Here is a 15,386-nt window from a genome sequence, read left to right as displayed (position 1 = left end):
CTCTTAAACATGCGCCTACCTTAGCTGAAACCAATTACTGCTCCAATCTCATCTGCCTCAATAAAAAAACGATCCTAAATTATTGTTCAATGCAGTAGCATTGCTAACCCAACAAGGTACTCCTCCCAGTAGCTCCACCCACTCGGCTGAGGACTTTATGAAATTATTTACTAAGAAAATTTGACTCGTTAGAAAGGAGATCAGATATAACGCAACCCAGCTACAACTGTGTTCTATTAACGCAGATACAAATGAATACACAACGAATATTGCTCTCTAAAAGAATCCTTCTCTTTTTGAAGAAACAATGTTAGAGGAACTCCTGCCACTTGTAAATGGGGAGAAACAAACATCTTTACTTGACCAACTTCCTGGAAAACTTATCAAGGAGCTGTTTGTATTATTAGGAACATCAGTGGTAAATATTATTAACGTATCACTTTCCTCTGGTACTGTTGCCAGAGCAGTCAAAAAAGTGGTTATTCATCCTCTGCTCAAAAGACCTAACCTCGATCCTGACCTCACGGAAAACTACCGGCCGGTGTCCCACCTTCCCTTTATCTCGAAAATCCTACAAAAAATTGTTACAGAGCAGCTAAATGAATACTTGGCGTCTAATAATCTCTGTGAACCCTTTCAGTCGGGTTTCAGGACAAATCACACTAATGATCTATTGCTAACTATGGATGGTGATGTGTCATACATGTTGCTGCTACTTGATCTTCGCGCTGCTTTTGATACCATCTATCATAATATTCCGTTAGAATGTATCAAAACACGTATTGGTGTGTCAAATTAGCCTTCTCTTGGTTTAACTCCTATCTTACTAACAGGATGCAGTGCGTTTCCCATAACAATGTGACCTCGGAGTATGTCAAGGTAACATGCAGTGTTCCACGGGGTTCGGTTCTTGGCCCTGCAATCTTCAGCATCTAAATACTGCCGCGAGGTGACATCATACGCAAATACTGTGATAGCTTTCACGATTATGCTACATGCCCCTAAAGCTGACCAACAAGCCAGATTGTAATCACCTGGAGGCGTGTCTAAATTACATCAAACAATGGATGTCCAGAAACTTATAGCATTGTAATGCTAAGAAAACGGAAATGATAATTTCCGGTCCTGCTAAACATCGGCTCTTATTTAATAATAACACTTTAACATTTGACGATAAAAAAATTACACAAAGCAACTTGATTAATAAAGTATTTCTGATTCTGATTGGTAAGGAAACTCGGTATTATCTTTGACACAACCCTCTCATTTGAGTCACACATTAAGAGTGTTACTGCAACAGCCTTTGTCCCATTTTGTCCACCACCAACGCTGAGATCATTATTTATGCGTTCGTTACGTCTCGTCTTGATTACTGTAAGGTCTTAATTTGGGTTTCCCTATGTCTAGCATTAAAGGATCACAGTTGGTACAAAATGCGGTTGCTAGACTTTTGACAAGAACAAGAACATTTGATCATATTACGCCTAAACAGCCTCAGCTGCACTGGCTTCCTGTGCACTTAAGATGTGACTTTAAGGCTTTCCTACTTACGTATAAAATTCTAAATGGTCTAGCTCCCCCCTATCTTGCTATATTGTACCATATGTCCCAGCCAGAAATTTGCTTTCAAAGAAATCCGGCTTCTTAGTGATTAGAGTGTTTTCTATTTGGGTTCCAGTACTCTGGAATGACATACCGCTAACAGAGATGCTACCTCAGTAGAAGCATTTAAGTCCCATCTGAAAACTAATTTCTATACTCTGGCCTTTAAATAGACCCCTTTTTAGATCAATTGGGTCTGCCATCTCTCTTTTCTGCTCTGCCTTTCTCTCCTACGTGGAGAGGTTATCAGGTAACCACGGATCAGCCCCTATGGAGGATGCGCGAGTCGGGACCCAGGGTGGACCACTCCTCCGTGCATCAGTTGGTGACGTCTCTGTGCTGCGGACTTGTCTCCATTTAAGATTATCCCCTTCTTCCCTCCCAATGGACTGGTGTTTTACATTATGAAGTCGGGACCCAGGGTGAACCACTCCTTATGCATCAGTCAGTTACGTCTCGGTGCCCCAACTTGTATGCAAGAGGATCCCCTGCTTGCCCCACTATGGACTGAACTCTTATATAATTAACCCAATCATTTTGGCATCCATTGCACCGGTTTTGTCTTGCTCTGATGTGGGATTTGAGCCGAGGATGCCGTTGTGGCTTGTGCGGCCCTTTGAGACATTTCTGATTAAGGGCTATATAAGTAAACTTTCATTGATTGATTGAACAACCAATACCAGACATCTCCAACTTTTATGTCTATAAGACTACTATTCCTTTAACAAAAAGAAAATACAAGGTGAGATACTGGTGCTTTATTTATATTACTGGCAAAATTTAAGTTCGGGACTGAGCTTTAGTTTGTGTTTCTTTACTGACAAGGCTATCAGATCTGCCGTCTTAGCGCAGGTGACACTTTTGGGGGTCTACTACTTGGCTTGCACTTCTATAACACTCAGGACGTTATAACATTTTAAATCACTATCTCAGGGCATGCTCAAATCAGGCCATGCATGAAAACCTGATGAAAATTACATTAAAACCAGGCTTTAATTTTGAGTATTTGGATTTCATAGTTAAAACCTGTTAATAATGGGCCCTTTTCCATTGCAGATACCTTTACAGGAACTGTTAAATGAAATACCCTTATGCGTTTCCACAAAAACTACTTGGGTAAATAAAGTTAAACCAGGCACCAGTATAGGCTTTGTTTACACTGCAGGTCAATTCTGACTTCTTTGTCCACGTGCGAACTGTATCAGATTTGTTCAGGTCTCTTTCATATGTAGAAATGCATTGGATATATATCCGTTGCGTCCTCAATGTGAGCGCTCCCGATGTAAGCAATAAGAGTTATAATTGTTTGCCAAAATATTTATAACTTCAAATGATTAAAAACCGCAAAAAACAGGTGAAAATACAATTTTTAGGAAACCCACGTGAAACTTCCACCACTCCAGTCTCCAACTCCCACAGACACACTATTCTAGCAGACATTTAAGCAAATTATCCCGTAAAACTGCGAGAGCCAAAATATTTGTCCTCTTCTTTCTTAATCTTCTACGCGCAATTAGTTGTTCAGAAAATTTTGACAAATGGGCCATTGCTGAGACCAACTACAGCTGAAACCATTTTTACTTCCGTAAACAGTGCAGTGTGTGCAACGTCACATTAGAAATCTATATTTTTTTTGTAATGTGAACGGCCACTAAAGAGATCTGATTTGACAAAAGAATTTTAATTGGACATCCAACCCTGCAGTGTGAACGTAACACTTAGTCTCTTAGTTCGGAGTTACTGGGTGGACTTTTGAAAGTTCCTCAGAAACCTTTGATGGACAAGCTGTGCTTTCGGAAGCCGCATAGGTGGGTAATATCTAAAACGTATTCCAAATTTCAACTGGAATTACTGTATGCAGGTACATATTTACTGGACATTATTTAATGTGTATTTTTATTACAATATACTTGATAATGGAGAAAAAGAAGAACAATAGGAACTTTCAAGTTGCAGTAACTTCTGTGTGCCGAAGAACGCTGATTAGTGGAATGAGCTTAAAGCGTTTTTACTTTGCCGTGGTTGTTTAAAATAGCTTCTAGTTTAATACTGTTCATTAATTTGTACATGCTTGATTTTGGTTTGCAAAGCTATGAAAAGTGGACTAATTTTTTTAAACATATTTACAGAAGAATATTCAGAATTTAATCGAACTGAGAAGCGGCATCTCCAGTTGCTCACAGGGACAAGACGACCTCGTTTAAGGTAAATGTGAAACAGAGGAGGCGGTAAACAAGTACAACAAAGGTCAATCACATAAAATATTCATCATTTACTTTGTTACATGCTGTAAAAGTAGTCAGTGACACAGCATTTGTATAGTTATTAGCCTCAACCCGAAGGAACTGAATGCTGAAAAAACGGGTCAGTGCTATATCTGATGAATTAATTATGTCACCGTAAAATAAACATTAACATTCATCATTTATGCATTGTTATATACAACTGAAATAGATCTATAGTACTTGCCTGCCCTTTATGAATTCAATATTTACTTTTTATGTTAAATCTGGCACACTTTCTCTCTTGTTTTGTATCTTATTGCTCTTTATTGTAATAAATGATACTTTATTAAAATAAATCTGACCTGGTATTGTCTGTTTACTTATACAACATCAATGTAAATATACAGTACTGTGTGTACCAAGCATTCAGTGTACATTGTCAGCCTGATTTAAAAAAAAAAAGATACCCCTTATAGAGGAACTGCATTTTGTTTATGATTTTGCCTATCGTTCACAATCATGAGAGACACGAACATGTCTTTTTTTTACAATTTTAAATATGATAAAAAAGCTTGAAAGATGGGGCTAAAGAGAGCCACTGTTGTAACCTTCAAAGCCCTCTAAACAATTTAAAAACCCTCCAGCAGTTTTATATACACACAGCACATCTATATAAAATGTAGTATCAGGCACGTTCATAACAAACATTCTTTCGTGCATTGATTTCAGTTTCCATAGCAGCGCACGTTTGACTTCTGGCAACATGTGTGTTCCTACTTTGGTAACATACATTTTTTGGACACATCGAGGATATGCAACCGTGTACTTTTGAAGCTAAATATGCTGCTTCTCATAGAAGTGAGAGCGAAAGAAGAGTGAGAGTGATTGCTCCCATTGGCTGCATTGCTAGCCACTTAAAACGAGCAGATTTGTATAAGTTTGAAAGCAAAAAAAAAACAAAAGGACTTTTGTCTTCTTGTCTCTCATAATGATTGTGAACGATAGGTAAAATTCCCAAAAATGTGAAGTTCCCTGTTAACTGTGAAATGCAGTGTAAACTCAAACCACACATGTCCACAGAAATCTACCGTTCCTGATTTTTTTAGTGGAAAAGGGACTAATTCAGCAGCACAAAATCTAAATGCCTTTTCTCCATTCCACCCTGTTTTTAGATTTTGTTCAGGAAAGTATAATATGTTTAAAAGCAGGTTCTGTGTTGTTCTTACCTGACTCCAATTTTAGAAGTTAATCATCTTCTTGATTGCTTCAAAGCACTTCCACTTGTCTGGGATGTAGAAGGGTTCAAAAATATGTGGGAATGGAGTGTCGTAACCACACACTCTAGTAATGGGAGCCTCCAAGTTGAGAAAACACTCCTCCTAAAAAACACATTTAAAAAGAAGCAAGTCAGGATAGATATTATTGTTGACAACCCAAGGTGACATGAAAAATAAAAACATAATCTTCACTGAGCTTCGAGGCATAAATGATGAGACATTTGCCCACCTCATTGAAGTGCAGGAGCTACTACAAACAACATTTAGAAATAAATCATCTTAATATTGTTTTGTAATTAGGCATTGATGAAAAGCATTCAATATAATTAATCACAATATCCTTATCAACAAAATAGAACAATATTGCTTTATGGGTCTGGTTCTGAACTGGGTAAAAAGCTACATAACAAACAGGAAGCAATATGCGAGCCAAGCAGATCACACATTAGAGTAATTAAATGTATCTCTCAGGTCAGTCCTGGGACTAAAATTGTTAAATTTATACATCCATGAGATTTGCAATATTTGATGATGACAGTTAAAACCAAAGACTGTCTCTGATGTATCTAATATGAATAATGAATACAAATTAGTTGTGTATGAAACAACAGATTTCACTTGTTTGTGAGCTTACTATATTGTTGGCTGCTCAGTTAAGTCCTGTCCTAAAATACCAAAGTGAGGGTGACCTCAAGGGTTCTTCTTCCTGCTAGTTTTGCGATCAACACCACTTTATTGAGTGGGTAACTTGACAGTCCCTTCATGTAAAGAACTCAAAAGATTTAACTGAATGTGAAACTGTTAAATAAAGCCGAAGTTGATGTCTATGTAGAATAACTGAATGCTGAATTACAAGGATTTATTTAGAAACCCTACGAATTTTGAGAGGTCTAAAATATAGAAGTTTCCAAACCATTTACTTTAGTAGAGTAACATGCGGGAAACATAAAGTTGAGCAGGAATGTACAAACCCTGTTTCCATATGAGTTGGTAAATTGTGTTAGATATAAATATAAACGGAATACAATGATTTGCAAATCCTTTTCAACCCATATTCAATTGAATGCACTACAAAGACAATATATTTGATGTTCAAACTCAAACTTTATTTTTTTTTGGGAACTAATAAATCAACTAAGAATTTCATGGCTGCAACATGTGCCAAAGTAGTTGGGAAAGGGCATGTTCACCACTGTATTACAACACCTTTTCTTTTAACAACACTCAATAAACGTTTGGGAACTGAGGAAACTAATTGTTGAAGCTTTGAAAGTGGAATTCTTTCCCATTCTTGTTTTATGTAGAGCTTTAGTCGTTCAACAGTCCGGGGTCTCCGCTGTCGTATTTTACGATTCATAATGCGCCACACATTTTCGATGGGAGACAAGTCTGGACTGCAGGCGGGCCAGGAAAGTACCAGCACTCTTTTTTTTATGAAGCCACCCTGTTGTAACACGTACTGCATTATCTTGCTGAAATAACAGGGGCGTCCATGAAAAACACAGCGCTTGGATGGCAGCAAAACCTGTATGAACCTTTCAGCATTTATAGTGCCTTCACAGATGTGTAAGTTACCCATGCCTTGGGCACTAATGCACCCCTATACCATCACAGAAGCTGGCTTTTGAACTTTGCATCGATAACAGTCTGAATGGTTTGCTTCCCCTTTTGTCCGGAAGACACAATATCGAATATTTCCAAAAACAATTTGAAATGTGGACTCGTCAGACAACAGAACACTTTTCCACTTTACATCAGTCCGTCTTAGATGATCATCTCGGGCCCAGAGAAGCCGGCAGCGTTTCTGGATGTTGTTGATAAATGGATTTCGCTTTGCATAGTAGAGCTTTAACTTGCACTTACAGATGTAGCGACGAATTGTATTTAGTGACAGTGGTTTTCTGAAGTGTTCCTGAGCCCATGTGGTGATATTCTTTAAAGATTGATGTCGGTTTCTGATACAGTGCTGTCAGAGGGATCGAAGGTCACGGTCATTCAATGTTGGTTTCCGGCCATGCCGCTTACGTGGAGTAATTTCTCCAGAATCTCTGAACCTTTTTATGATATTATAAACCGTAGATGTTGAAACCCTAAATTTCTTGCAATTGCACTTTGAGAAACGTTCTTAAACTGTTTGACTATTTGCTCACGCAGTTGTGGACAAAGGGGTGTACCTCGCCCAATCCTTTCTTGTGAAAGACTGAGCATTTTTTGGGAAGCTGTTTTTATACCCAATCATAGCACATACCTGTCCCCAATTAGCCTGCACACCTGTGGGACGTTCCAAATAAGTGTTTGATGAGCATTCCTCAACTTTATCAGTATGTATTGCTACCTTTCCCAACTTCTTTGTCACGTGTTTCTGACACCAAATTCTAAAGTTAATGATCATTTGCAAAAAAAAATTTTTTATCAGTTTGAACATCAATATGTTGTCTTTGTAGCATATTCAACTGAATATGGGTTGAAAATAATTTGCAAATCATTGTATTCCGTTTATATTTACATCTAACACCATTTCCCAACTCATATGAAAATGGGGTTTGTAGAACTGGTCAGAAGATTGTGCAGTATTACCTCACAACTGCCATAAAAATGAGAATATTACTCATGAAAGTGGTAAATATGTATAGATATATCTTTTACATAACGTGTTTCAATCTTTTGGTCAGAAAACACTCTCTCAATTAAGGCATTCTTTTTCTTGGTCAGAGTTTGGGGTTTACCTGTAACTTGAGCAAATCGTAATACTCACAGTTAAGTTGTACTGGCTTTTGCAGCTTGTTTACGACATGATGGAAGCATTAAATCAATCCCCAGTCATTAAAACCGAAAACTTTTCCAAATATCACAAAACAATTGCCAAGTTTCCAAAAGAGTAATAATTTGATCAGATCCGCTCGACATCCATTGCTTTCCTCCTCTCTAGGGTTCTCATAGTCATTATTGTCACCGATGTCCCACTGGGTGTGAGTTTTCCTTGCCCTTATGTGGGCCTACCGAGGATGTCGTGGTGGTTTGTGCAGCCCTTTGAGACACTAGTGATTTAGGGCTATATAAGTAAACATTGATTGATTGATTGAGATTGTTGTGTTCCCTTTCAACCTTAACTTCACACCATCAGCCTTTGCCCTACTCCACACCATTGGGGGAAAACATCACCTTTGAATTTATTAGTCCCACTTTGAAGTCACTCCTCTTTCTCCTCAGCCCCACTCAAAGGTTGAGTTTTTTTTTTACTTCGAACTAAATAAAAGGGAACACTTCAAGAGGGTTTGGCCCCCTGCTTGTCATTGTAAATGGTTCATTGGCGCTTGAACTAAACCATAAGGCAGCAAAACTGTAGTCCAGTGGAGACACCAAATTCTAAAGTTAATGATCATTTGCAAAAAAAAATTTGTTATCAGTTTGAACATCAATATGTTGTCTTTGTAGCATATTCAACTGAATATGGGTTGAAAATAATTTGCAAATAATTGTATTCCGTTTATATTTACATCTAACACAATTTCCCAACTTATATGGAAACGCGGTTTGTAATTGCAAAGACTGAGCAGGATGCCATCCCCGACATGGATGCCATACTCTTACAACAACACCACACTTCTGCCTTTTAAGGTCAACATAATTCATCATTAATTAAGATAAATTATTTAACAATAAATTGCCATCTTAATAGGCAGTGAAAAATTTGTTATTCAGGAATTGAGGGACAAAGGAATCGATGAGTGATATAAAAAGGAATAGGACCTCAGAAACAAGTCCATGCGCCACAACATTCAAGCAGTCAGACACTAACAGGGAGTTTGTCCTGTTTGTCAGGATGGCATCTGTAATCACCTCTAAAAACATCATTGCATGTGGAAGCAAAGTACAGCATTTTGACTGCCCGCCACCACAGCTAGACAGGAGTAAGGCCACAAGTCTCAAATTACATTAAATCAGTATTTATATTTTGGGAAGTACATTATTATATGTGTTATACTTAAACGTTCGAAAACAAATATTTTAATATGGTAGTTGCAAAAGCTTGTATCCACAGCACTTAAAATAATTCAGTGAGGGATAGCTAGAATGCTGAGATTTTACTTATGTAGGATTAAGGATAAAATTAGCTGTGCAAGCGGTATTATATGTAATACTAGGAAATTATAACAGCCAAACCTGTGTGATTTTTTTCAATACCTGATGGTTTCAGCTACAACTGTTGCCATCCTCGGAGGTTGTCAGTCCAAAATATTCAACTATGACTCATTTGCGGAAAACACCTACAAATGATTAACCAACCAAAAACTACCTTTGTCCTGATTTGTTTTGTATACATTTCCTTTGAGGAAAGTTTAGGGGTTCAACTGAATAAAAATTTCCGAGAAATAACTTTTACATTGAGCTACCATGCCTAAAACTTTACGCATCTCAAACATACCTACAAACTAACTAGCAGCCTTGTCTAGATTAATTTATGGCTGGCCACATGAAAGCCTTTATTACGATTGATGCTAATACTAGAAACAACTGATGTTTGGTGGTAAAATGACAGTTCTTGCCAAGCTTGTATTTGTACCTCTCCAAATGATAAAATAAATGATAAAGCATGACAGCCAACCTAACTCATGGTGCCATAAACCCAACCCACTGAACAACTCAGGTAATGTTCTGCAACTTATAATGCTAAAACAATGCCATGACAATCTCATGGCATAAAGTATCTCAACATTCACACTTTATATTCTATATATCCTGTATCGTAGAAAATAAAATGTTTTATCTTTACATTTGGAACACAGGCTTATTTGTACTCTGCTCTGAAGATGGTCATGGGATGGATAGCATGAGGCAGTCTGTTCTTTTAAGAACAGACTGGGTGAACGCGTCGATGGTAGGGAGGACTTATCATTCCGTATATAGCTGTTAAAAAAACATTGAAACACTGAACAGTCAGATATGTGGGTCAAACTGGGTAAAAGATAGTAAACGTGAATATTGCAACAAAAAGCATTCTTATTGGATCCAGGCATAGGCTTATTGATGACCCTAAGCTTCATCTTTCAATGTCAGATATACCTATTGAGCAGGTTAAAAAAGCAAGACTGCTTGATGTGCTATTAAGACAGTCAACTGTCATGGTCCGACAGTTGACACTCTCAGCTGGTCTCATAAATAGATCCTCTCCTTACGGATGATAGATTTACATCATATTCAAACAAGTATATCTACCTTGCTGTAATATTCCATTATAATGTTTTATTATGGTATATGTAATCATTACTTCTTATTCTTTTTTTATCATATTTGTTTTCATTTTATTTCAAATATCTTTGTAGTTTGATCATGCCATATGCCCATTTTTATTTTAACAATGTGAAGCACTTTGTGAGCTCTCTCTGCTAGAAGTGCTGAAGAAATAAAATGTACTCACTTAAATCACAAAACCCCTTGGACAGAGGCATCAGAAACTGTGTGCAAGCTCATTCCCAAATTCATGAACTTTATGATTTTATGCTTTGGCATTGTTTAACATGAGTATCCAACATTGTAACAACCGTTATAAGTTCGAAAAAAGGACAATCATAATAGGTCCCCTTTAAGGCGGTTTCATTCAGGTCATTTGGTTTATAGGAAAGTACTTCAGCACACAGCAAAATCTCTTTGAAGAACATCTTAACATTAATTCCATGCAACAGAGCCATATAAGTCATGCTTCATTATCTTTAAAAAACAAAAGAAAACTGAAAATCAACAGTGTTCTCTCCAAATGTCCTAAGGCTATGTGAAAGCTGCGGATCTAATATAACCAGTGAATGCAAAAACAACTTACATCACGAGTTCACAAAGTTAAAACACGGCTACATAAAATTGGAAGGATGGCTATCCAAGCCTCCACTAAAAGGGAAAGGACATTGAGTGACAATAACTGGGAAATGACATTCAAAGACATTGAAAAGGAAATCACCTATTAACAGAAGTGATTCTAACAGTATAGTAACTTTTAAGGACTGAGAAAGTGATACTAACTGTTCAGTCTCATCAGTGAATGAAACAATAAGCCCATGAAATGCTGACGAAGCTATCAGAGAAGACATGGATGGAATTAGGATGATGGACTTATTGTTGTCAAAAACAAATATTTCATGTACCTTGGTCAAATGACTGCACTCTGGTAAAATTAACCATACAGGGGGCAACAGCAGTATAAAAACATGAAAATAAATTACAACAGTCACTGTCAGTTGCATGTAAATCCAGACATTGTCATCATTATTAAAATTACTAATGTCCATCCATCCATCCATTTTCTACCGCTTATTCCCTTTCGGGGTGGCGGGGGGCGCTGGCGCCTATCTCAGCTACAATCGGGCGGAAGGCAGGGTACACCCTGGACAAGTCGCCACCTCATCGCAGGGCCTGTCATGTTGCACTATTTCTCTAAATCACACAGTGTGTATTGATATACTTTTTGACCATTATTTTGACACAGTAAAACATGAAATAGAAAATAAAAATGGCAGCATTACAATAAAACTCCCTCTTTTTGTACAATAATTTTTTTTTAATTTTCCTGAAGGAACTCTCCTGAAAGAATCAATAAAGTACTATCTATCTATCTATCTAAGAGTGGTGCAAGAATAAGGTAAAAACACAATACATTTTGATGAGAATTTGGATAAAGTCAAGTCAAATCAGCTTTATTTGTCAATTTCTTTACATGTAAAGACTAATACACAAATTTATTAGAATTTGAATTACAATGTTTTCAAAGATGATGTGGTCCTGATGGCTTCATCTGACCGGGATCTTCAGCTCTCGCTGGATCGGTTCGCAGCCGAGTGTGAAGCAACCGGAATGAGAATCAGCACCTCCAAGACCGAGTCCATGCTTTTCGCCCGGAAAAGGGTGGAATGCCATCTCCGGGTTGGGGAGGAGACCCTGCCCCAAGTGGAGGAGTTCAAGTACCTAGGAGTCTTGTTCACGAGTGAGGGAAGAGTGGATCGTGAGATCGACAGGCGGATCGGTGCGGCGTCTTCAGTAATGCGGACGTTGTACCGATCCGTTGTGGTGAAGAAGGAGCTGAGCCGGAAGGCAAAACTCTCAATTTACCGGCCAATCTACGTTCCCATCCTCACCTATGCTCATGAGCTTTGGGTCATGACCGAAAGGATAAAATCACGGGTACAAGCGGCCGAAATGAGTTTCCTACGCCGTGTGGCGGGGCTCTCCCTTAGAGATAGGGTGAGAAGCTTTGCCATCCGGGAGGAACCCAAAGTAAAGCCGCTGCTCCTTCACATCGAGAGGAGCCAAATGAGGTGGTTCGGGCATCTGGGCACCCGAACGCCTCCCTAGGAAGGTGTTTAGGGCACGCCCAACCGGTAGGAGGCTACGGGGAAGACCCGGGACACGTTGGGAAGACTATGTCTCCCGGCTGGCCTGGGAACGCCTCGGGATCCCCCGAGAAGAGCTAGACGAAGTGGCTGGGGAGAGGGAAGTCTGGGTTTCCCTGCTTAGGCTGTTGCCCCCGCGACCCGACCTCGGATAAGCGGAAGAAGATGGATGGATGGATGTTTTCAAAGCAACTGTCCACCCCACATAATAATATTAATAATGAAACATCTCAAGTGTTTGTCAGCCTTCTAAAATCAGGAAGTGGCTTGCAAACTAAATAATCCATCCATCCATACATTTTCTACTGCTTGTCCCGTTCGGGGTCGCGGGGGTGCTGGAGCCTATCTCAGCTGCATTCGGGCGGAAGGTGGCGTACACCTTGGACAAGTCACCACCTCATCGCAGGGCCAACACAGAGAGACAGACAACATTCACACTCACATTCACACACTAGGGCCAATTTAGTGTTGCCAATCAACCTATCCCTAGGTGCATGTCTTTGGAGTTGGGAGAAAACTGGAGTACCCGAAGGGAACCCACGCACTCACGGGGAAAACATGCAAACTCCACAAAGAAAGATCCTGAGCCCCTGCTGCCCAAACTAAATTAAACTAGCACTAATACTTGGCTGCTGGTCATTAAAAGGTATTACAAAAACAGAGCATTTAATTGAACAGTACTGTTTCTATTAATTGCTAAATCCTGCATAGTTTTTCTATTGATGGCTTGCTTTTAAGTGGGCTGCTAATTTATTTGTATTACATTGCACTATAGTGTGCATTGTCATGACAACCAAGGTATGCAATTTGGCTTTTTGAACTGCATTTGCAAAAATAAAAAATTTAAAATATTGTGGTCCAGAACATTTTGGTAGGGGTTTTTGTTTTTTCTTTGTGAATTGAGGATTTTAGGGAGTAGCCACTGGCTTTCTGCAGTTAACTATCTTTTATGCCTTATCAGTGTTTTCCTACCAAGCACTCCCTAAAAATGACCCGATTGGAAAGCATTTCACAATTAGGAGGAGGCCAAAAAATATGTTATTTTTGACTTTCTAAAGGTAATAAATGTCCAATGGTTTATAGAAGAGAACAATCTGAATACCACATGTGGTGTGGTGTGCAGATGTAATGAGGTTGCACAAAACCTGGTATGCTCAGAGGCATACCATACCGTAATGGGCTATTCAGCTTTATTTGAAACGAGAAACCCATCTTCTACTCGTGAAAATTTCCAATTCTCCTCCCTCACCCACAAAAATTGTCAAATACATTATATACTTAACACTCACCTGCACTGTAGAGCTGATTTCAGCAGCAAAGCCTCCAGTTATAGGGGCCTCGTGACTAATGAGCAAACGTCCAGTTTTCACCACAGACTGCAAGACAAATATGTAGGTTACTGAATTGTTCTCTAAAATGCTTCAGCACAGAAACCATGTGAGGCTAATTGACATATCAAAATGAAAATTAAACATCCTCATTACACAGCTGTCCCTCAAAATATATATCACCAATTTATTTTGTCTTCTGCTTCAACTAGACAGACAGCACATCACTACATTGTATCACACATACAGTATATATACACTGTATACACTATGTGTATCAAAGTACCATTTCTTCAGTGTAGTCATATATAAAAACAAATCATGAAATATTGGCGAACAGAGATGTGAAAGTTGTACTCAGTTTTGTGAGGTACTACATCCAAACCTTTTCAGATGTTAACTTTGCTACATTGCAATCAACTTTTTGTCTTAATACCAATAATACAACTACTACCACTACTACTATGACTACACGTACTACTTTTGCTACTACTACTACTACTAGTATTACTTGCACAGAGGTTCTTTAATTGCTGTTTGCCTGTTTACACCAACACATTATGTGATACCACCAGTGCTATAAATGGATGTTTGGAGTTGAGGACAAGTTGCATACTAAGTTATGCTACAACAGCTAGCCAACCTGAAGCTGTTAGATTTAGACTTAGACAAACTTTAATGATCCACAAGGGAAATTGTTCAACACAGTAGCTCAGTTACAATGATGGAAAGTGTAAGGATGGAAAGGACAATGCAGGGATAAATAAACTAAATATAGCAATATGAGATATAAAATATGCGAATATATACAATATATACTTAATATGTGTACAGTATATTATATATACAGATATATCATGTCTATAACATATATACAATATATACCAATTACCATGTACAATATTACAGTATATGTGACACCGCAGCATAAAATAGAGAGTAGATACAACAGAAAAAAGAATCTAGACAAAAACAGAGAGAAGTAGCTGACATAGAAGGTGTCAGGTAATAGACGGGTATGATATATTGCTGTATGGGGAGTGGCAGGTAACAGAGAAGGAGTTTGTGTAGAGATGTTCAGGGGAGGTGTGAGGACAGGAGAAGTGGGGGGTGGGCCAGTAAGGGGTGCATTGCTAAATCTATTGAAGAACACATTCAGCTTGTTGGCTCTGTCTACACCCCCATCCAGCAGTTTGGCTTTGTTAGTGAAGCCTGTGATGGCTTTCATGCCTTTCCACACATCACGAGTGTTGTTCTGCTGGAGTTTAGTCTCTAGCTTCCTCCTGTAGGCATCTTAATTTTGACTGTTTGACTGTATTGCTTTGTATATGAGTAAAGGGGACATTATAAAAGACTATGAGTCAAGGGCCTATTTAGGCTGGTGCATAGGGCCGATGGGACAATCATTGTTATTAGAGGCCTCAGCATTCTATACACAGCATTTTGGTTTCCTATAACCCAACATTACTGCAGGACGATGCTTCAGCTCCACCCGTTATCTACCACAGCAAAAAACAAAAACAAAAAAGCCCCACAAAAGCAACAACACTGTACTATAATCTAATCCACCCACGC

General features: G+C 38.6%; 1 protein-coding gene across 1 annotated transcript in view; it reads right to left on the bottom strand.

The window, feature by feature from the left end:
- bckdhb (branched chain keto acid dehydrogenase E1 subunit beta) overlaps positions 1–15,386 on the bottom strand; it is a 56,340-nt gene that overhangs the window by 4,825 nt on the left and 36,129 nt on the right. The window contains exons 9-10 of the mRNA XM_061916411.1: positions 13,773–13,859; positions 5,054–5,206 (exon numbers count right to left, since the gene is read on the bottom strand). Of these exons, the coding sequence (XP_061772395.1) occupies positions 5,066–5,206; positions 13,773–13,859 (228 nt within the window). The 3' untranslated portion in view covers positions 5,054–5,065. The remainder of the gene's footprint in view (positions 1–5,053; positions 5,207–13,772; positions 13,860–15,386) is intronic.

The sequence above is a fragment of the Nerophis ophidion genome, linkage group LG11 (assembly GCF_033978795.1).
Source record: "Nerophis ophidion isolate RoL-2023_Sa linkage group LG11, RoL_Noph_v1.0, whole genome shotgun sequence".
NCBI lineage: Eukaryota > Metazoa > Chordata > Actinopteri > Syngnathiformes > Syngnathidae > Nerophis > Nerophis ophidion.
This window is presented reverse-complemented; position numbering and strand designations above follow the sequence as displayed.